The 24280-nt window shown below is 27.8% G+C and overlaps 2 protein-coding genes across 2 annotated transcripts in view; one reads left to right on the top strand and one right to left on the bottom strand.

Moving 5' to 3' along the window:
• Positions 1 to 366: 366 nt before the first annotated feature.
• LOC129958986 (actin-related protein 2/3 complex subunit 5-A-like) lies at positions 367 to 19207 on the bottom strand. The gene is made up of 4 exons (XM_056071751.1): positions 18952 to 19207; positions 11942 to 12014; positions 2278 to 2454; positions 367 to 713 (listed from the first exon to the last, which is right to left on the bottom strand). Exons 1-4 carry the CDS (start codon positions 19095 to 19097, stop codon positions 651 to 653), a joined length of 459 nt encoding a protein of 152 aa, XP_055927726.1. The 5' UTR covers positions 19098 to 19207; the 3' UTR covers positions 367 to 650.
• Positions 19208 to 19573: 366 nt separating this feature from the next.
• The window catches only part of LOC129958240 (cyclin-Y-like protein 1), a 51661-nt gene continuing 46954 nt past the window's right edge, over positions 19574 to 24280 (top strand). Inside the window, exon 1 of the mRNA XM_056070540.1 lies at positions 19574 to 19781. The gene's annotated coding sequence lies outside the window, so the exon portion shown is untranslated. The remainder of the gene's footprint in view (positions 19782 to 24280) is intronic.

A 24280-nucleotide genomic window follows, 5' to 3' on the forward strand; every position in this document is an offset into this window, starting at 1 on the left:
AAATTTAAATACACCCAAAAAATAAAACTAAATTTTTAAAAAATGGATCATGCTTTGTCTTATTATGTCCCATTACTTATGTATTTCACATCAATTTTTTTTTTTTTTATTACAAGAACTGAATTAGAAATGACTTATTAAAAAGAGTGAATGCTATGGTTGATATCATGCATATTTTCATTCCAAATCATGGCAAAATAAGTTCACATGATTTATAATTCAAAAGAATGATTTGAATGTGATATCTGAAGGAGGGGGGGGGGAGGAGTTTGAATTTCTGAATCAAGCATTTCTCACTTTGGCTGCATATGCAGTGATTACTGGAAAAATTATTTCACACAAACTAAAATTAAAAGGCATCTTCCATTCATGCAAATATTTTTATTAATTTATTTTTTGCAAATAATATTTAGTTTCATTGTTACATAAGATATAAGAATGCATTTAAAAATTTCATTTCAACGATACAAAACTTCCTATCAAACACAACAAAATAAACATTTATACATATTACATTTTCTTTATACATTACTTTAATAAAAAATATGGTATTCAAAAACATAAATTAACAAGAAACTGACATGAAACATCATCTGTTTGAACATAAAGTTCATAGAAAATTTTCTCATCACTGTTGAAATGCGTCACAATCAAACACGTTTTTTATCAGTTAACACTCTTACAATACTTCCAATTCCACCAGCAGCAAAAACCTAAAGCAAAATTAAAAACATTTATTCATTACAAAATTTGATGGATATAAATTTTCTTAACCCCCCCCCCACATCGTTACATATTAAACTTAAAATTCTAATGAAATATATCTTTATAAAATATGTAAATAAAACTACCATGAAGGAGAACATTTTAAGCAATAAAATATAGGAACAACTAAGCTCTTTTCTCAATAAACTATTCAAAATTTATACATTTGTACCAACATCTTCCCCCCAAAAAATCCACAATTAAATTGCCATATTTTAAATATTTAATCAGAGGCATTAATATTCTTATTTAAAGATAATTCTTTATATTTCATCAACTCATAATTGAACTAAGATGTCAACATTAAAGACATTTAGACAAAATTAAGACATTCTATTTAAAACATTCATTCAGAGATTTAACTATAAAAGCATTGTTATACTACTACTTTTACTTAGAAAAAGAGGCACAAATAATGTTTCTGGTTCCTTGAATTAAAATATAACTTAATTCACAGTAAAAAGTCACAAATTAAAATGTGTGAAGTATGCTTACATGACTTGAAACTGAATCAAAATAGAACATAAAACTCTGAAATACAACCCAAGAGCAGTTGTCCACCTAATACTAATTTATACAATTAGACAGTTTATCAAACTGACTGTATTGCCACTTTCATTTGGACACCTATTATAAATTGCATATGTATATGAATATTGGCTGCATTTTAAATGCCTGGCTAAATATGAAGATAAAAATGAAGGCATGCTTAGAAAAAGTACATATAAAAGTGAAAATTTGATGTCATAAACTTGGGTGCAAAATACATTTTCTACAGAAAATGCTTACATTTTTTTCATTCTTTTATTCGGTTCCTATTCTATGTCAATCTATATCTAAAATACTGGTCTTAACTTTCTATTTTGTGGATGAAAATGATCTAATAGGTATAGTTATAAAGAATTTAAATATTTTGACAGACCACAGATTAAAAACTTTCAAACAATACCCAATCATGACACATTTGATTCCTTGTGGAAACAGACTAAATTCTTTAAATATTAAAATCATTCACACTATATTTATTAAATTTCTTTCAAATTCCAGCCTGATACTTTCTATTATTAATAAATAATAAAATAACATAAAAACATTATTTTAGATATACAACTCTACTTCAAAATTCCAAGTAAATATAAAAATAAATATTCAAACTTAGTTCACTTAATTTTATTTTTTTAAAATGTAAAATGTTTAAGAGACATTTTGCATAGTTGGAAAACCATATTCCCCATAAGTAATGCTTTTTAAACATAATTCTATTCCCTTAAATCATAAAACTACTAACATCCTTCTATATACATGAATAATACACCATAGCACTCTCAATTTGATTTTAATAAGTAATTAAACTTTCCCGAGATCTTCAAAGAAACACAAACTTCTATGAAACTCAAATAATTTTAAAGTATCTCCAGGTTTATTCCTGTGTCATATTAATGGTAAAAAAGAGAAAACTAATACTAATACTTTAGAAACTGATTACATAAAGATATTTTTGAAAAAAATTACTTTTTCATGCCAAGCCAACAGCTGTGCACTTCTGCCTTCCGATGGGTTTTCAAATCCTCTATAGATATATTTCATCAACATATCTATTTGGTCTCTGTCCAATTGGGAAACAGTTTTTTCAATATCACTTGTTTTTATTGATAGAATGACTCTTAATACCAAGTTAAATGCAGTATCCTGAAACGTAAAAAGATAGCTTGATACATAGAAAAGGGTGCATAGTGAGGAACTGCTGCAAAATTTAAGTACTTTAAAGCACCTTAACCCCAAAAATTATGCATCTTTGTTTAAGTATGCATACATAAACTGCATATTTTCTAAGCATAGTATTTTTTTTCTATTTTATTATAATGCACAGTTTTTATTGAAAAAAAAATTATTACAAATTAATTTTAAATATTTATTTTTTAAACTTAAATATTTATTTCTGTATTTGCACAACATTTTCTATTGTAAAACTATGTCCTTTTGGATTTGACAAAAATATAGAAAATATCATAAAAATGAAGGAAAAAAAAACTATTAATACCAAAAAATTAAATCAATTTTTAAAAGATTAATAATAAAGATTTGTGAGCTTCTTCAACATTTCTTAAAATTAAAATAAAATATCAGATGGATACAACATTTCTGAAAATGTCAAAAGTGATGTAGAAGCTCAGCATGACCAAAAACTTTGTATTTGATTTTTATATAAGAAACAATAATTAAGATCCAACATGGCTGGGATGGAAAGAGTAAATTCCACCCTACATTGATTCATTCTATTAAGTAATTTTGTTTGCAATCTTATACAACAAAGAACTAAAGTACTCCTATTGCTATCATCATACGACTGGCAAAACTGCCATGTAATTGATGATAGAACAATGCCATGCTCTAAATAAGTTTTTAAAATCATTTTTTTTATACAAAATAATAGTAGCGTTCACAAATGATAAAACTAAAAAGAAATTGTCTTATCGCCTCTTATTTCTAAAAGTGTAGAAAAAATCTTTTTTGAACATTTAAGGTTCCTAAAATTTAATGCAAATCTGCTTTTTAACCTATAAGTAATTATTACTAAAAAAAATTACAGAAAAAACATTATATATATTTTATGAAGAAATGAAAATTAACAAGTCCTAGTTTTCATAAACAACAGAAACAAATGCATAAAGTAAAAAACAGCTTTGCAGTTAGGAGTAAAACAGAAATAAATCAGCCAGAAGGTCTCCCCAGAACTTTCTCGCATATTGCCAGGAAATGCCTTGTGTGGCATTGAGGTACAGTAGTTACGGAATATTAACACTAGGCGTGAAATAAATATTTTTACTGATTCTATTGTGTGAACGTTGGCAAGTGTTTTGGGATTAATTTCTGGCGTGCGTGTTTGAAAGTATCCGAAAAGAGAATCTGGGTTTTAGGCGCATTCTTCTTAATTTATTAAAACAAAAATTTGACTCAAAACTACACTTACAGTTACAAAATTACATACCAAATTTGATATATTTAAGTCACTACATTTTTGAGTTATCGCGTTTACATATTTCTGAAAGTACAGACCGACATGCGGTGAAACCCTTGTTGGATTTGGCTCAAAACTGGAGAGATGTTTATACAATACATATTAAATCTGTGTACCAAATTTTAACTATTTAGACCTCTTCGTTTTGTAGTTATCATAACTTATATCTGAACAGTCGGACAGACAAACAGATTTCCTCTGTTTTATTTCTTCAAGTACATAAAAAAAAATCATTTGAAAAGATAAATGGATTTTCAAAGGAAATTAGATGCCACTTGTCAAATATTTTCTTCTTAAAAAATAGGTAAATTTTGTAATCAAAATTCATTAAAACATTTTAATCACATATTTACATCGAATGTTAAAACACTACCGTTGCTAAGCTTATATGCCTTACACTATATACATTTCCCCATGGAGGACACGTCAAAAATAGGGATGAGAAACTTCTGGCATAGTGATTGATTCTTATCCCCTTGGAGAATATAGAAAGGGTGTGAGGTTGTATACCTCCTACTGATGATGGGACATGCTTCCTATAGAAGGGATTGTACCGTGACCAATGACTGGCCATTAAGACTCAACCATAGTTTCCTCCAATGCTGTCATGGTATTCCATTTATTCAGATTTTTCCAACTGCCTTTAAGGCTGCATAAAGTAAACTTTTGTAGTTATAACTCCAGATATGTCTGACTTTCTTTACAAAGATATGAATTTTATTAAACTTTCTGAGAACTTTCAAATAGTTGAAAATTGTTTGCAGAATTGTATGCAAATCAAAAACATACTTCTTTACATTATAAAGCAGCCTTTAATCTAGCTGAATGTTTTAGGAATGGATTTTGCAATATGGGATCAATAGTCAGTTTGTGTGATATAATTGGGAAGTATTGTAGCTTTTAATTCCCTATGGAGTAATACATGTTTAAAAAAAAAAAAAACTTTTAGAATAACACAGTGTGCGTAGTATAAAACTGCTGCAAAAATGAAGGTATCCGAACACGTTAAAAAGGTCGATTTTCGCTAAAAGTGACATTTTTAAAAAATATTTTATTGGATAGACCAGTCTTTGAGCTATCCAAAACGGGTTTATTTTTGTCTCTAAGTTAATTACAAGTCAAAATATTAATATTTTCGTAATGATCGTAAACCGGAAGTGGACATTTAAATAACCGGAAGCACAGATTTTAAGGGCCAAAAACATGTTAAAAATTTGTATAAACACAAATTTAATTTAAAATACAATTTTAGTAAACTTTTAATGAAGTAATTAAACTAATGCCACTTTTGGAAATTATGTGGCAATGAAAATTACTGATGTTTTTATTGACAAACTAGAAAATTACTGCGGTATTGCAATTCATAGTAATGTGAACAATTTGCAAGAAATGTAAAGCGCAGTGATTGCGCCCTTTTTTCATTGCTTCTGAAATGCAAAACAGCCTTTGCATGGTCAATGCGCAACTGGACCCAACAGCTGGTGCAAATTTCAAAGAGCTGTGTGTAATAAATTATATTATAGCGACAAGTCAAAGGGACTCCCTCAAAATATTTTGAATGTTGTAAAACTAGAATACCTGAAATTATGTGATATAAAACAGTTAGCCCCGAACCCTCAGATTAGGGGCATTTATGTCTGCAACACATTTTAACGAAGGTTTTATAGGATTACTGAATATCCTTAAGGGTACTGGAGTGTATCCTAGGGCAGTTAGAGCATTTGCTGAGCTCGACAAAGTCAGAATAAATGAATACAGGCGGCATTCACCGCCAAATGCAAAAATTGACAGAAAAAATAAAATGATTAAAAAAGAAAAATTACTAAAAGATGAGAAGGAAAAAGGTAAAACCTATAAATGCGGTGAATCTTAAGTATGTACATACATAATTTATCATTAAAACATGTTACTGTACGCTTTAAATGCATTTTTCTCAAAATTGATTTTTACTTATTTTTTACTAACTTCAAATCAAATAACTCAAAATATAATTATCATATTACTATGAAACTTTGTGGACTTCACACTATTTTCTAGAGAATGAACTAAAATAATTTAGATTGAGCGAATATTTTTTTAATTTACAGCCTATTGTTTGAATAATAACGTCATAAATTTACTAAAAATTTTATGATAAATCTTCGACTGGCTCTACAATTTTTATTTATTATTATTATACCCATATGCTTGTATTTCATTCCCTAGAAAAAAATTGTGTAGTTTATTTTGATACAAAAAGTTTAAACATACAAGTTTTGTTCGGATGAGAGTAATAGTTTTTGGGGTAGCCAAGTTTTTTAAGAATTTGCTTAAATTTATGCTATTAAAGTATGTATTTTTAAAAATTATTAATATTTATTTCAAATATTGACATTTTATTGCTACTCTTTAATTGTCTTAAACCCAGAAATATGGTTAAAGTATGTCTATACACCATGTTTTTTTAAAAAAGTGCTCCGAACGTGTTCGGATCTTAAGGACTTTTTAAGCATTTTAACCAAAAAAAATTAAAGATTTTGTATAAGTAATCGTACGTAAACTGCGTATTTTCTAAGCATAGGATTTTTTTCCCTGTTTTATAATAATACATAGTTTTCACGGAAAAAAAAAATTAACAATTAATTTGAAATACCTATTCTTTGCATTTTAATATTTATTTCTGTACCTGAACAACGTTTTTTATTCTAAAATTAAGCTTTTTTTTAGATTTGACAAAAACATAAAAATGAAAAACTCTATCAATAACAAAAAATTAAATCAACTTTTATAAAATTAACAATAAAGATCTTTGACCTTTTTTAACATTTCTTAAAATTAATAAGTTACCAATTCATTTCGATAGATAAAATATTTCTGAAAATGCCGGTATTAACGTAGAAGTATAGCATATTCGAAAATTTTGTATTTGATTTTTATATAATCAACGACAAAATGATTCAACATGATTAGGATGGAAAGAGTAAATTTCTTTCTGCACTAACTCATTCTATTTAAATATTTTCTTTGCAATCTCATAAAGCTAAGAGCTAAAGCATTTCTATGGCTATCAACATACGACTGGCAAAACTGTCATGAAGTTGATGATAGAACAATGTCATGTTCTAAATAAGTCTTTCAGATAATTTTTAATAGAAAAAAATAGCAACGTTCATAAATGATCAGACTAAAAAGAAATTTTCTAATCGCCTCTTGCTTCTAAAGTTTTAATAAAAGCCCCCCCCCCCCTTTTTTAAACCTTTAACGCTCCTAAAGTTTAATGAAAACCGGCCTTTTAAACTATAAGTAAAAATTCTTTAAAAAAACTACAGAAGAAATGTTATATATATTTTACGAAGAAATAAAAATACTTTAGCAAGCCGTATTTTTCATAAATAACGGGGGGGGGGATTCATGAAGTAAAAAAAAGGGGGGGGGGACGTTCTGTAGTTAGAAATCAGATGCCAGAAAATGCTTTGCATTCCATTGACATACAATAGTTACGAAATATTAACCTTAGCAGTGAATAAAACATTTTTACTGATTCGGTCGTGTGATCCTTGGCAAATGTTTTGGCGATTAATCCCTGATATGCGGTTAAAAATACCCGAAACGCAAATTTGATTTTGGACGTACTCTTCTTAACTGATTAAAACAAAAATTTAACACAAAACTACACTTTTAGTCACAAAATTACACACCAAACTTGCATTAAGACAATGCATTTTTGAGTTATCGCGTTTACAGGTTTCTGAAAGTACAGACCGACAGACGATGAACCCCTCAAAACCTGATACATGTCTATACTCTGAATGTCAAATCTGTGTACCGAATTTTATCTATCTAGTTCTCTTCGTTTTGTAGTTATCATGCTAAATTATATTCGATTATATAGCCGCACAGATAAACAGACTTCCTCTAAACAGATGTTGCTCAAACTTGGAATAGAAATTTGCAAATTTGGTGTAAAGACCGTATACCAAATTTCATCCGTCTAACTGAAAGTGTTTTGGTGTTATCTTTCTCACAGACAGACAGACATTTCCGAAAATATGTTTTTCGAATTCAAGGAGGTTTGAAACGTGGGGATTCGTCATTTTTTTTAAAAGTATTTATTTTTAAGTCATTGCTTCAAAATTTAACAAAACTCATGAAATGAAGAATTTCATTCAATGAACTTCTTTAAAATTTTCCGTTTAAATAAAAGCAAAGAAAGCGTTCTTCTTTCTTTTATCTCAATTTTAACAGCTGCAGAATAAAGTGATTCAACGATTCGATGTAGCAAGGATATTATTTTGAATTCCATTATAATAGCCAGGGGGAAAGGTTTCTCTAAATCTTTCTCGCATATTCTTTCATAAATTTGTGATAGCAGAGAACGTCTTACATGGCACTGGTCTACAATAGTTACAAAATATTAACTTTTGGAATGAATTTAGCAACTTTACTAAATATATCTTGTCATCCTTGGCGAGTTATTTGGAGGTTAGTCCTAGACATGGGATTAATAGTATCCGAAAATCGAATGTGTTTTAGACACGTTTTTTTCAAATGATTGAAACAAAGATTTGAACAAAGCTGCATTTCTAGTCACAAAGTCTCATAACAGATTTGATATATTTAAGTCACTGCGCTTTTGAATTATTGCGTTTGCATGTTTAGTCCTGTCCTGAAAGCACAGACAAGCAGACAATCATGGTTGGATTTGGTTCAAGATTTGATAATTCCTACACTATACATGCTAAATTCGTGTACCAAATTTAATCTATCTAGCTCTCTTTTGTAATTACTGTGTTAACTAATATTCGAACAGCCGGACTTCCTCTGAACAGATTTTACTCAAAATTTGATAGAAATCTACAATTTTGGTGTAAAGACTGTTCACCAAATTTCAGCCGGCTAGCTCAAGGTGTCTTTTTTTTATTTTTGTTACAGACAGATGACATATACATGCATTTTCCAAAAATGTGTTTTTCGAACTCGGAGAGGTCTAACACGTAAAGATTCGTCAAAATCTTGAGTTCGAATTTTTTGTCGATAACTATATTTTCTTTATACTACCTATATGTATAAACTGTGTCCAAAACCGATTTCTCAAAAATTATTAAAACTAAAGAAAAATTCCATTGATTCAAACAAAATTTTTATAATTGAAAAGCTAAGTTTGTAGCCTTTAAACGGCGTAAAAATAATTTTTGTGCAATAATATGCTTTGATGCTGCGGTGAAAATACACTAAAACTCTGTTTTAATTTTTTAAATTAAACTTCGAATTAAAAGTTTGAGAAATCCGTTTTTAGTGAACTTCTAATGCCCTCGAAATAACTTCCCGAATTTCATGCTCCTAACTTCAAAGGCATATGTTGCGTGTTGCTGAGGGTAAACCTTTATATATTAAAAGAGGTGTAAATGGGGGGGGGGAAAGCCCTATAAGAATTATAGAAAGGGGGGGGGGAATCGTTGTAAAAGGATAGGATCTAAGCCCCGGAAAATAAAGTTTTCGAAGAACCTTTTTTTTTATTTCTTAAAATTTTTTTACCAAATACCGCAGGTCCCCCCCCCCACTTAGTGAAAACTAAAATTTGGCGAAATTGGTCCAACAAATAAAAATTTTCAAATCGATGGGAACATTAAAAAAACACCATGAAAGATAAGAATTATAGAAGGGGGGGGGGGAATCGTTGTAAAAGGATAGGATCTAAGCCCCGGAAAATAAAGTTTTCGAAGAACCTTTTTTTTTTATTTCTTAAAATTTTTTTACCAAATACCGCAGGTCCCCCCCCCCCACTTAGTGAAAACTAAAATTTGGCAAAATTGGTCCAACAAATAAAAATTTTCAAATCGATGGGAACATTAAAAAAACACCATGAAAGATATCAGAATCATTGAAAATTTAATGCTTCAAGTTAAAATTTTATCATACAAAATTTTACACGATTGATTAACATAATTACATACTGTAATTAATTACAATTAAATAGAGTGCAGATGAATACCTGTAACAAGTCGTACATGCGATTGTTCCAAAACGTCATATTAATTGAGAATGATCATAGAATGTGTAAGCATTTTTAGAATAGCTGCTCTCATGTTCAATATATCTTTTGGGCATACCAAATTCATCTTTCAGTTTTCTTATTTTACTCTAATCGGACCAATTTGCATATTCTTCTTTAACACATTAACGTTTAAATACTTACTTACCAAGCATAACTTAAATAAATTCTTCAACATTTAAAACATTAAAAATTGAAGTTCGAGCGTTTTTTGAATCGCAACAAATAAGACACAGTACTACGTATTTCCTACTGCCCTTTCCGGATAACTATTCTAGTATTTTAATAAATTGCAGTGTACATTGTTGAAGAAAAAGGGAGCAAAAAAAAAAAAAAAAAAAAAAGAATCATTAAGCGTTATCTTAATATTTGCTGGATACCCTGGGATTCCTTCTCCGAATTCCACCTGATTTGCGATTTTTATTGAAAAACGTTACCTGCGACCCTATGTGTTCTGGTAATTTTTCATCTACTTTACGCTTATTATCCTTGCTCTGAATTTGTCATTCGAATTTGACAACGTTCTTTGCGAACATCGGTAATAATATTGTTTTTTGGTTCCCATTTTAGTTTATCTTGAGTATCTTTAAAACTCCCCTGTTCTCATACTACACGCTTATATCAAATTATAGAATATAAAATTTCTTACAATTTCAAGCTTTTATTTTTCTTCCAAGTTTTAATATTTTTGGAAATATGGGTTCTAAAGTAATTTTTAGTTGTCAGTAATCCTCTAGATTACCCCTAGATAATTTCCCCTAGATCATCAATTCCGCATGTTAACAGCATAAAAAGAAACCTTTAAAAATGTTCACTTAAATGTTTCACTTAAAAAAATTCGTAGTTCAAACAGCATTTTATTTTTTTTAATTAATTTTTTACAGTTTCCAACAGTTTCATATATTTTCACCTACTAAATGTCGTTTGGGACCCCATGTTATATGGTGATTCTTTATCCTCTTGATGCCTGCTATCACCCCTCTGAATTTGTCGATCGAATTCGGCAACACCCTGTATGTATATAACTAATCAGAAGCGTTTGTTATTTTTTTTAAAAAAAATATTGCTCTAGATAAATTTAATTAAAATTATGTATAATTTTCTTCATATATAAAAATAGGAATTATAAATTAAAAACTTTTTAATTAGATCATACTGGATGTTTTATTAAAAATTGCATCAACTGTGCTAGACAATATCTTAATGTTGAATATACTAAAACTGACTGGTGAACCACCCTTCAGTGATGTACAATATTCAGAAAGAATTTGAAAGAATAAGCATAATGTTTACAGCACCAAAAATTATCATCAAGAGATTCATATTAATCTGCTAAATAGTTTGGTTTTGTGGCTGCCATGATTGCCAGCCTGACTCCTGCAGATTTTTTGCCATAAAAACTTTTGAAAAAATTTGTTCAGTTAAATTCAATTACTACAATACAAAACTTAGTTATTAACCTTTGTGGATGCACATCTGCAAGTAGTAAGCATATATATCTTAGTAATTCTAATGAAGCTTCTTTTTCATGTACTAGATGTTTTTGAAATTTCTTGAAAACTATGTGTTGTAGAAACGATGAAAATGAGCTTTATAGGAAAGGCAAGCTTACATATTTTTTTTCTTCTATAGGCAATTTTTACGTATTAAAAGAGAGGATTCTAACTCTTCACTACATATACAATCTTGGTATGGTACCTTATGTTTTTCTTCTGATTTCACAATTATGTTGTTTTTAAAACAGAAGTAGGGATACAAAAGTTCTATAACTAAAAAGTTAGTTAATTTTATATAATGAATGGAAAATATTTGTGTTATTAACAATCAAAGGGAGTCTCTAGAAGATATATGACATGTAAATTAAGTTAAGAAAAATAAATCAATACCAAAAAATTTAACAAGGAATATGGAAAGGTTAAAGGCAAGATTAAAAACAATGCTACATAGCAAAACAAACTATGAAATACTTATTTGAAATCAGAACAAAAATAGGTGATGTTATACAGAGTCACACAAAAAGTTCTTCTTGGACAATAGAATTTCATAAGTTAATCAAATAAATGAATTCTGATTCTTTTTTCAATAAAAACTTGAAAATTTTGATTTAAAAAGAAATTGAAGCTAACCTTTATACTTTGATTTTTAGTTGCTATGGGAGCAGAACGTAGTAAAATTTTCAGGGCATCAACATGCTTTCCTCTAGATTATAGTTAATGAAAATAATTTTACCATTGTTATTGAAAATACAAGTTACAAACATAATACACAATAAGTAAAAATTGAAAAATGCAAACATTATAAATCCCACAAAATATCAATGAAATGGCAGACACATATAAAAGAATGCATAGTCTAGAATAATAGTTACTATATATATATATACCATTCAAAATATGAGGATGAAATTAATTATTATGTATCTCAATTATAACATTTCATAAACTTTTAAACATAGTTTTCAATTTTTTCTGAAATGAAATCATCTTAAAATTGGAAATCCATCTAGGAATAAAAAAATTATTAGGAACAAAATAAAATAATATAATATACAACACAGCATGCAGAATACAACCATTTCCTACTAATGTAGCAAAAATGAGTATTAAAACATTACACCATTTTGTTATCTAGATATTTATTACCAGGGTGCATAGTTAGAAACCACTGCAATAATTAAGAATTTTTAAGCAGCTTAGAGCCCCCCACAAAAAAATTAAGCAAAATTTGTACATGCATACTTGTACAATGACACACATATTTTTTAAATATAAGATGTTTCCAGTTTTATAATAATAGAGTCATTATTAAAATTACACATATATTTTAGAAATTTTAATATTTATTTTATATAACATCTTCTATTATAAAATAGAGGATGCTTTTTTGTGTGACAAAAATAAATAAAAATGATATTGCAAATTGTCCTTATCAAAACATTAAGGTAATTTTTATGATTAACAATAAAAATTTGTTACCTTTATCAAAATGACGACACTGTAGTAGCAGCATAGAATATCCAATAACTTTTAGAAATGACGACAAAAATGTTTTAATCATGCTTATATCAAAAATGAATAAAAAGTAAGAGGATGCATTTGGAAAAAAAAAAAAAAAAAAAAAAAAAATTAATATTGTGTCCTATATTAAAAATGTCTTTTTCAATGTTTAACATCACCAAACTCTAATACAAACTGCTTTTTTAATCCATATATGCAAAACTAAATAAAATTTTTATACTTAAGGTTCTAAAATTACAGAAACTTGATTAAAAATTTTAAACAGAATTAAAATGATTTAACCATTTCTGACTTTAATAAATAGAGAAAAATTCATGAAGTTAGAAAGAGGCTATCTCTGTGAGAAAGGCTATCTCTTGAGTAGCTTATTAGTACTGTAGTTAGATACAAAATGGGGGGGGGGGGATATCTATTGCCAAATTCTGAAGAATATTTTTAATGCCGTGCAAGACAATATATTGCATTGCCTAATTTCATGGCATTCATTAAGTGAAGAATCTTATTCAATGAACTAAATACTTTAAGTTTTTGGATCTAAAGGAAGCATTTCTTTTTAATCATGATATAATAGAGCAAAATTAGGCGATTCAAAAATTTGATGAAGCAATGATATTATTTTGAATTTCATTACAAGAAACATTATTGCTACAAATTTTTTCCAAAACTAATTTTAAAAAATTACTAATACTACAAAGAAAAAATACAATCATTTAAATAAAATTGATAACATTTTCAGTTGATAACACAGACAGCTTTTTGTAAAATAATATGCTTTTATGTTATGGCATAAACATGTTAAAATACTGTTGATTTTTTAATTTAACTTCTAAATAAACTTTTGCAATATCAGTACTAATAATCCAATCTCTGCCAAATTTCATGTTCCTAACCATAGTGATTTCGGCTGTGTATTGCTCCGTCAGTTAAGACAAACAATTATATATATATATACAGAGAGAGAGAGAGAGAGAGAAGGGGGGGGGGGAGATTTGTAGGAGAAACCAATAAAAATTATACAACAGTTATAAGAAGTGAAAAGCAAAAACCATTAAAAAATGATAAAATCTGAACTTTGAAGAATAAAATTTCTATAAAACATTTCTTTTAAATTTCAAGTATCAGATCCCATAGTCTTTTTTTCTTCTTTATTGTAAAAACTAAAATTTGACAAGATTGCTAAAGCAAATAATCATTTTCAAAAGGCTGAGAATATTTAAAAAGTGCACCATGAAAGAAACCAAGACTGTTGAAAATTTATGGCTTGAAATTAAATTTCATCACACTGGATTTTATGCAATTGACTGCTGTAATTATGCATTACAATACAATACAGTAAAACCCCTTTGGAAGGTCGTTCAAGGGACTTATTAATGAGAACAATGATTTTATATGCACTATACAAAAAAGGCTTCATCGTAATAAGAATAAAAGCCTTTATTGTAATAAGTGTCATACATAACTTCCAGGTATATTTTAGAAGTCTCTCCCATACTTGCCATATCTATTTCTTTTGTATATCAAATACATATTTATTCTTATTTTCCACTGATTTGGAGCCAATTTGTGTATTTTTCTTAAAAAACCCCTAAAGGGTTAAACACAAAATTTCATCAGGCACTACTAAAATTAATTCTTCACCAACAAACATGCTAAAAATAAAAGAAACTTGAACATTTTCCGAGTCATAATTTTGTTGCAGTCTGTATTTTGTACTATACCTTAAAGATAACCATTTCAATATTTAAGTAGAAAGCAATGCACATTGTTGGAAAAAAAGGGGAGAGATTTTTTTTTTTTTTTAAAAAAAAAAGGTCATTAAGCATTATGTTGCTGACAACCCAGGATTTCTCCCCAGAATTCTTAATTTTCATCGGTTTACTTTCATAATACATCCAGTAAACAAAGTGTTAAGACTAGGCTTTCAGTTCATTGTATTCAATATCTGGATGGAAGGAACAGAAAGAAAAGGGGAAGGGGGAAAAATATTTCCTTTGCACTTCTTGAGAAAATTAAGCACCTTTGTAAAAAATTAGGCACTTTTAAGATGTTTAAAAATTATTTTCAAATGTAAGCACTTTTCATAACACTATGCATTAGCTGGCTAAACTGCCTATTTGCCCAACAGAAAGTAGGCCCCCAGGATGGTGTATGAAAGAAAGAGAATGCTAGAAAGGGAATAACTTGCTCTACCAGAGATTTTCTATAATTTCTATAGAAACTAAGTAAACAAAATAGCAAGAAATTACTTTTTGGTACAAACATGTAACCTCTTCTGAGGTGTTGCCATAATGATCTCTTAAGATTTTTCTGACAGTTCACTTTCCGTGTCAAGATAGAAGGGATGCTACCCCTCTTTTGCTGGAAGTAAGTTGTCCTTATAAAGTGCGATTAAACAGCATGCATTTTTTCTCTTTTATTTTTTTTTACAATTGCATGTTACTGTCATAAAACTGATGAAAAAGTTGACTGGCCTTTCTGAAGTAAAAGAAAATCTTATTCCGACTACTAAAATCTTTACAAGAGGCCCGAAAAACAACATATCTGATGACTAAAACGACATTTGGGGAAAAGACAACATACACTTTTCTAAAATTTATGTGTTTAGGGGCATTTATTTGATCATGTTTACAGCATTATTGGAAAGGCAAAATGGCCTCAAATAGTGATGAATAGATTTTTCGATATTCTTTCAGGAAAAACGTATGTGTAAATGTGGTATTTCTGTTTTTCCCACAAAATGTGGTATTTCTATTTTAGTGCGCAGGGAAAGATATGTATATCTTGCAAGAGACTGGATTTTTTCTTTTTTTCTGAAAAAGTCAACTGAAATGTTTGTTTCTCTATCTTTGCTTTTTAAACACTGGCCACCTTCAGCAATGAGCTAAGTCACATATTTTTATTATTTTGAATAATTTAATTATAACAATCAACTTTAAATTTACTGATTTAATATAACCTTAGATCAAAGTATTAATTATTACAAAAGACAAGAAATGAATCAACTACACACACATAATGAAAAAAAAATTTAAACCCATCCTAATGTACAAAAGCGTGGAGGGATTTAGAATTCATTAACAAACAGTACGTGTGTATGTGTTGTCACTCTGCAGGACATATCATTAGGGTATAATTTCTAAATGGAGGGCAGCAATGCTCTCCACTGGGCACAGGAGCTTTTGATGGGAGCAGCAGTGAGTCCAAAGACAATAATATTTTAATATTTCCAATGGTTATCTGCAGGACATCCTTAGGTATAAATTAATATATATTAAAAGTGTGTCGAAAAGCTAAATCTATCAAAATAACATAGGTGTACTATCAAAAAAGTACATTTATTTAAAGAATTGAAGCAAAAAAAAAAAAAAAAAAATTGTTCTCAAAAACTAAAGAAATAATGAAAAATGTGCTGTACTTTATTACAACAAAAGGAATTTTTATATTGAAAGAATTAAAACAGATTTTGCACTTCCGTTTTTAACAGAAGTGTAACATTAGAATTAATGATTTGATGGAAAGAGTGATTTGATTTTAATTATTGTAGAAAATTATGCATAAAACATATTTTTTTTTAAATATTGCCAAAATCAAGATTAAAACTGCAAGGTAATTATACAGTCATCATTTGAAATACTGATGAGAACTTAATGGATACTCATTGCAATAACTTTAAAAATTGCAGTGTTAAAGATTTTAGCATCAAATTGGCTTCATGATGAAACATATAGCAAACTTTATAAAGTTGTCTACACCCTATTAGTGAATAAACATTTTCAAAGATGAAGATTCTTAAGAATATATCAAGAAATTCATCATTTGAGGAGAATTTGGAATTCTATGCATTATTTTCAATTGGAAGATAATTATTAGAGGACTTGAAAGCAGAAGTAATTATTGATAGAATTGCACAATCATCTAGAAAACTAAAATGCTTATTAGTTTGTCCTTAAAGTGGTAAAACAGATATAATATAATTGTGTACATTTTAGCTGTTAATCTTTGACAATAAGAAATATTCTTTAAAAATATTAAAATTAGTAGTTAGTTTGCACTCTGTTTTAAGCTAGGTTATAAGAAATTCTCAAAATATCAATATAGTTCCAAAATATCAGTAATACATGTATCAAAAACTAACTAAAATCTAAATATTAATTTGCATGTATTTGATATCTCTTACTTTCTTTAGTATGTATGTATAATAAATTAATGTTGTAATTAGAAATACATCTAAAAAAATTTTTTTGGAATAAATTAATTTATCAATTTTAATTTTATAAATATCTGTGCATATAAGAGTGAATGATGCCTCTGTGGCTGTCTGGCATCCACTAATTTCAGATCCAGACCATCACCGATGCTATACACCCTGATACGATCACAATTATACTGAATCAGCACAAATATTCAGCCCAATGTTAGCTGATCCATTACAAGTAACAAATTTTTAAATAAAAACGGCCTAAGTGAAGATTAGTGTGCACCAGCCGATTGTCGCCAATATTGCAACCCATCGGATCCCTCTTATAGCAACCGTACTGTTGTTTTGTTTACTACTTTTTGCAATGGTTGAGTTGTACTTAAACTACAATTACATTATGAAAAATGCTAAATTAAAAATATTAAAAAAATACCGATTAAAGATTTTACTTTTGTTCTTCATTATAATTAAAATTTATTAAATAAAGAAATTTAAGCTTATAATTAAAAGTTATTTTCTTCTTTCTTTTTTTAATGTGAATACGAACAGAAAATATTTATTCTTTTGCAATTTTTAATTGTCAGTATTCGCTTTAAAAAAATCGTCTGCATTCTCACTTTCAAAGACAGCTGCAAATGGAATTCTTCGTAGTTCTTGTAATTCTTTTGGTGTTATAACGGTTGGTTCCCTTCATAATTTGTTATGTCGGGATTATTTCGAACCTGTAGAATGGATGAAGGGCGAGTTAAATATGCATACATATATATTTTACGAGTTAATGAAATTAGGAAAGGATGCTTGTTTGAAATTTTGTATTGAGAATGGTTTGATATCGAACCGGCAGAATGGATGGAGGGTGAGTGGAATATATTTTTTTACAAGTTGATGAAGGTGGGGAAAGTATGTTTGTTTGAAATTTTGTATGGAGAATGTTCCGATTGCTTATTTCTCCGTTTTTTCTTGGTTATGTACTGTTTCTGTTTTCCACACAGTCTTTATGTTCAATGTGCTAGCGAAGCTACTAGGTTCCCGCTCCTGCTGCTAGCGAAGCCGTAGGATGTTTTTTTAAGTTAAAAAATCCTGCCCGGTGCCTTCTACAGATGCTGAAGGCATCTGTAGAAGGCACCGGGCAGGATTCCCTTTGAAATCCGTTCGTACAACATCCTTCATTCTTTCTTTTCAATTGATTATGTACAATTCATGTTATCCACAGTCCTTATGTTCAATGTGCTAGCGAAGCTACTAGGTTCCCGCTGCTAGCGAAGCCGTAGGATGTTTTTTTTTAAGTTAAAAAATTCTGCCCGGTGCCTTTTTACTGAAACTTATCAGTAAAAAGTTCTAATTAGATGGCGGGAAATAGTAACCGTAACTGTTCCGCGGAAGTATTTGTTTATTTTGTCCGCCATCTTTATTGGCGACTTGGCATTGTTGGCGCAGCTGGGTGCACACTAAAATTCACTTTTACCATAAAAACTAACATCTCAAATAAATTATAAAGAAAAATGCATTCTTTTTTAAAAGGTACTTGAAAAAGCTTTCAATGAAAAATTTTTAGCATTAAAGCCAGCTTGCAGCTTTTTACATTAGGAGAAATCCCAAAAATATAATTCAGGGCTTATGCTGGATATATAAGCAGTATTTTATTTATATTACAGGAAATATCCTCCAAGTTTTAAAAACACGGTAGCAAATTTTACAAATTGTATTATTATTCGAGCACTTTATCATTTTTCTTTGCGATGCAAAATCTTTCACTGATGTTAAACTGAAAATATTTTTATTCTCGCCATTGTTGCCTGGGGCCGGAAACCGGATGAACCAATGATATTATACCAATATGAACCAATGATTTTCTATACCAAGATATAGAAAAATTGTGAAATGTAACAAATGTCACACTCATTATAATTAAAAAGGATACTGGTTAACCAAATTTACGATTTCTTGCTCATCAGGACCAGTAGGAGGCGAATGAGGTTCACTTGCTTCTTCTTCTTTATAACAATCATCGTTATACTGATCAACATCAATTTTTCTAAATGCTGACGATATAGTATTTTTAGCCATAATGAATTACTCAAAATATATGAAAAGTTATTTAAATAATATTTGAAATAGATGACACTTCTTGTAGACTTCAAATAAGATAACAATAAACAAAAACAGATAGAAGTGGAATCTTCAATTCATTTCATTTTGATGCTTAATCATAATTAATTAACTTCTATTAATAAAAAGAGTTAACATTAATCCTTTTTTAATTTCCTCTTGTATAGCTGTTTTTTAAAAACGATTAATAAAATACCTGGAATCCACGAATTTGATTTCACACATATACTTTCTTTATTCATTAAAATTTTTTCAGACAGCAGTTTAATTATTAACAATCATCTTTTATTGATTTGATTTAGCAATTAAATATTTTAATGAAAAAGTTATATATAATTTCACTATTCATTTAGGTTAAATTTCTTTTTTTTTTAAAAAACCTACGCTATTAAAATGATTATTAGGCAACATCAATATAGTAGTCGGCATTCGGCAACAGCACAGCAATGAGTGCTTTACGGAAATTTCATAATTTTAGTTTCTCTTAAAATTTTTTTTATTGGAGGAAAATGGGTAGATATTATAATCGCTGTCTTGTATTTACCTGCATCGCTTCAATATTGAAAAAAAGAACTATTTTTATAATATCTCGCTATGAGATATGTTCGAAAGTTAATTAAATAAAAGTTGTAACTAGCTCTGGTGTGTATAATTTAATGTTATAAAATTCCTTTTATGCTATTTATATTTTATTTAATTGCTTAATATATGACCATATGAAGTTTAATTTGCATTTTATTATCATTCACGTCTTGATTTTGTTTTATTTTTCTTGCTACCCAGATCTGTTTTCTATGTTTCCTTATAGCTTAGTATAGATGATCTTAAGTAATATTTAATGTTTATCCTTTTTATTTTATCTAAACTTTATTTAATTATGTATATCAAAATCGATGTATAGAGAAAGATAAATCGAAAGATTTATATCAGCACTAGAAAAAAATTGGAAACTGTAGAAATTAATGGCTTATCTTATTTGTTTATAAAATTTGCTACTGTTAAATCGCCGGTGTCAAGGCTAATCATTTTGCGGGCGCTTTTTCCGTGTTCCTGATTCTATTTCATATTATATTGTCTAAAACATTTTTGCTTTATCAAAATTTTGTCTACTTATTATTAATTGAATTATTAATATGTATTTGTTTATTCAGCTAAGAATTAACATTGGGGTTATAATCACTTCTTACACACATATAATTTAAAATATTGCCAGCTATATTTAACAATTCAGTTTTATTTTTTATAGTTATGGTACTAAAGTTTTTATCTCTTAAATTGTCTTCTTATATCTTTTATCTTTCTTTTTTCAGTCTAAGCTTTATAATTAGGTTTATAAAATTAATTCTTATATTTGTAATAATCAGGCTGCATACTGGATACATTCATAGTGTTATATGCCTGAGAATTTAAATTTTCAATACAGTGGTATGTTTTTAAAAGTCATTAATAATACAGCTTTGCATAAAATTTGATGTTTTATGTTGCTTGGTTGGTTTTATGATGCTAGTGTTAATAAAATTAAGCAGTAAATAAACAGTGTCTATATAGTGTATTTTAATACATACACTTTTGACTGTAAATCTTTTTAAATGTTAATTGTTTTTATATAATTGAAATAGAATAAAGTAATTTGTAAGGGATATGGTATTTAAAGTACAATTATGGCTGTAAAAAAATTGGTTTTACTGACGTGTATAACTTATTTTTTGACCTGACTGTTTGAAATTTCGTTTGAATACAGCATTAAAGTTCTTTGATTTAGATAATACATTAAACCGATGTACTTTTAAAATTATATTATGAATTAAAGTTTCCATGTTATTTAAACCTGTAGTTTTATTGTTATTGCTTATTTTTGAGAACATGTTTCGAATCAATTGTTAAGTCTCTCTCTCTCTCTCTTTTTTTTTTTGTTACCAAAAGAGAGCGCAATTTTATTATAATTCTTGCTATTAATTTTTTGAACCTTTCCATTAAATGATATTATATTTTTAATTGTCTTTAAACAAAATGTGGCAGTAATTTGATAATTTCTATTAACGAATGTTCTAATTTTGATATATGTACTTCATTGCGTATTTGTATCTTTTCTTCTGTTTATTTATTTATATTATTTTTTTTATTTTATTTTTGATTAATAATAAGCAAAATGTGATAAATTATATACATTTATAATTATTTTTGATTAGTTGGAGAAGAAAGATATTGAGTAGGATGATAAGAAATTCTTTCATTTGTATTTCTAAATTTCTTTGTGTAATGCAGAGTTTCAAAAAGTTTGTCTTATGATTTTGTTTTAAATGGGGAAAAATTCTTTTGTGTCTCTTTAACCATTAGAAAATTTTTTGCCACAATCCCATATTTGGAAAATTAAAAAAGAATTGAGTATTAATTAATACTAACTGGAGACAATAAAATTAAAAGCCATTTTAAATCATAACTCCTTTTCTTATGAATATAAAACAGTAAATAATGAATTTTATTATGAATATGAAACAGTAGAAAATTCTGCAAGAGATTAGAAATTTAACTTAACCAATGTTTTAATTTTGAGATATGTGCTTCACTGCTTATTTGTATCTTTCTTTTTTATTGATTCATTTATATTATTTATTTATCTATAATTTTTCCCCCTTATTATTAAGCAAAATGTGAAGAACTCTACCTAGAATTTCATTTGAAGTTTAAAAAACTTGAAATAAAGCAATAATTAAATATTATTGATAGTTTTGTAGTTATAATTTCAGTTGAGAAGTTAATTTTTTAAATGTTTAATACAAATAGAATTTTCATTTCTATTACTATTGTTTTGCTTTATTTTTTTTTATTGGTACGAAATAATTTCTTATATGGAAAAAGCATTATTATAATTGTTTTATCGATATGTAAATACTTGAGGAGAAACCAGATATTCAGGATTAAAGAAATAGTATTAAGGAAATTAGGAAGTTTAATTGCAGTTTTGTGAGCATTTTTACATTTATTATATAAAAAAATAAACTTGTGGCTGTAATAAATAGTCGTGGAATTAAAATTATTTTATTTTATTATAGTATTATTTTGCCATCTTAGAAATTGTAACTACAATCCTAAATCAGAGTAAACTTTTTTTTAAAAAATTCAACTATAGTATATAAATATATATTTAGAATTATTGAGTTACATTACATTGAGAAGGGGTTTTGTATTCATTTCTGCGCTCATGTTTTTCAGGCAAAAATGTTTGCTTGTCCAGCTAGAAAAATGAAATGATAGTTAATGGTTAATAAAGAATTGAATGACTAATTTTATGATTAAATTTTAATTTTTTAAAAATAATTTTGTTATTTTGTCAACAAATTTAATATGTTTAAGTATCTATAAGGTACTAAAAAAAATTCAGCAGCCCAATATTGTGGAATTATTTAGGAGCTATGCCTATGGTTGAAGAAACTGATATAGAATAATAATGGCAATGGTTTGAAAAAAAGCTGCTTCTTAATCTTCTAAGCAACTAATTATGTTGATTTAATATCTGTAAAGTTAATGTGAATGGACCTAACCTTTTAGTAATTAATCAAACTTGAAGCCTAAAGAATATTTTATGCATAAAATTAAAAAAAAAAAATTCTGTTCATGAACTATGTGTATTTAAGCATGAAAAAGGAGAAAAAGTTAATTTAACTTCTTAGAACAGGGATACCTAACCTGTGATGCGAGGAATAGTGGAAAACTCAAAATATAAGGAATTAAAATGAGAAAAAGGTTAGAACATTTTGATTCCCCAAATTGAGAAATGTTGGAGTTATGCTAATCTGAAAGATTGTTTGGTATCAGTAATAAGAATTCAGTTTTAGAGAATAAAATATTTTGTACTTTTCAAAAAATACCTGTTTTTTGTATTATTAATAACAAATCTCACAATAAATTTGATACAGCTTCAAACATGAGATTTTTTCAGTCTTCATTTCAACCTAATTGTATAAAAATGTTATTTAATAAAATAAAGAATTTATTGAAATTACCTTCCATTTTAGTAGTTGTTTATCTTGATGAGTAACTGTTAGCCTTTATCGTAAATTGATATGAAATTATTCCAATGCTATTTTCACTTGTTACAATGTAAAACAAACTTTAATTAAAAAAATGGAGTGATATGCAAAATCAAAACTGTTACTGATGCATTCAGTGCAGTCTTAAAAGTGTTATTAATTCGAGCCTTCTAATTAAGCTAACTTATGTCCTTAATAATGATAAAAATTTCTTTGTGTGAAGGCAGGGTATGACATTAGGGGAGGGGGTACGAAAAGAGACTAATCAAGCACTACATGAGGAAATAAATATTGAGAACTGCTAACTGAAAATATTAATGAATATTTAAGACAGTATTAATATTCATCACAGTACAAAATATAATGCATTAAATTAGCAACTCTTTTCCTTTTGGGTATTAATATAATCACATTAGAGCTTAAAATTGAATTTCAATAGCAAAATCATTTGAAAAGATTCTAAAAAGCTATAAATTTGAATAGATAATATGCTCTTATAGTGATTTTAATATATTAAGCATTTTTTTTTTTATTAGCTACTACTACTATCAGGTGAAAAAGATTTATCTTTTTGATCTAAGCAGTATGTATGGATTTAATTTTTCCTATCAAAATTTTGTTTGGAAATAAATAAAATTTCTTCCAAATGTATTTATTTCATCCTTGTATTTTACAAACCTTTTATTGTTCAATTGCTTCGGTGAAAATCTTGCAGAAAAAATAAAATGCGAATTAAATTTTTTTTAATTGACTAAATTAGAAAAAGTTCTCTCTCTCTCTCTCTCTCTCTCTATATATATATATATATACTAATTAGTAATAAATACCAAGTTAAAAGGAAAAACAGAATCAAAATTAAACCAAATTTTTTTGGTTTAATTGATTCTATTTTTCCTTTTAACTTGGTATTTATTACTAATTAGTCTAGAGTCATCTGTGTTTTAGTAGTAGCTGCATTTGCGCTCTCTAAATGCAATAGTGCTTTTTGTGTTTTTTAATTTTTGTAGTTTTTTAGTTTGATTCCGAAATAATTTTTTAGTTTTGATCCCGAAATAATTTTAATTTTAGATTGTTTCAGAAATAGGTTTTAATTTCATTATGCTTATATTT

The sequence above is a fragment of the Argiope bruennichi genome, chromosome X1 (genome assembly GCF_947563725.1).
Source record: "Argiope bruennichi chromosome X1, qqArgBrue1.1, whole genome shotgun sequence".
Taxonomy (NCBI): domain Eukaryota; kingdom Metazoa; phylum Arthropoda; class Arachnida; order Araneae; family Araneidae; genus Argiope; species Argiope bruennichi.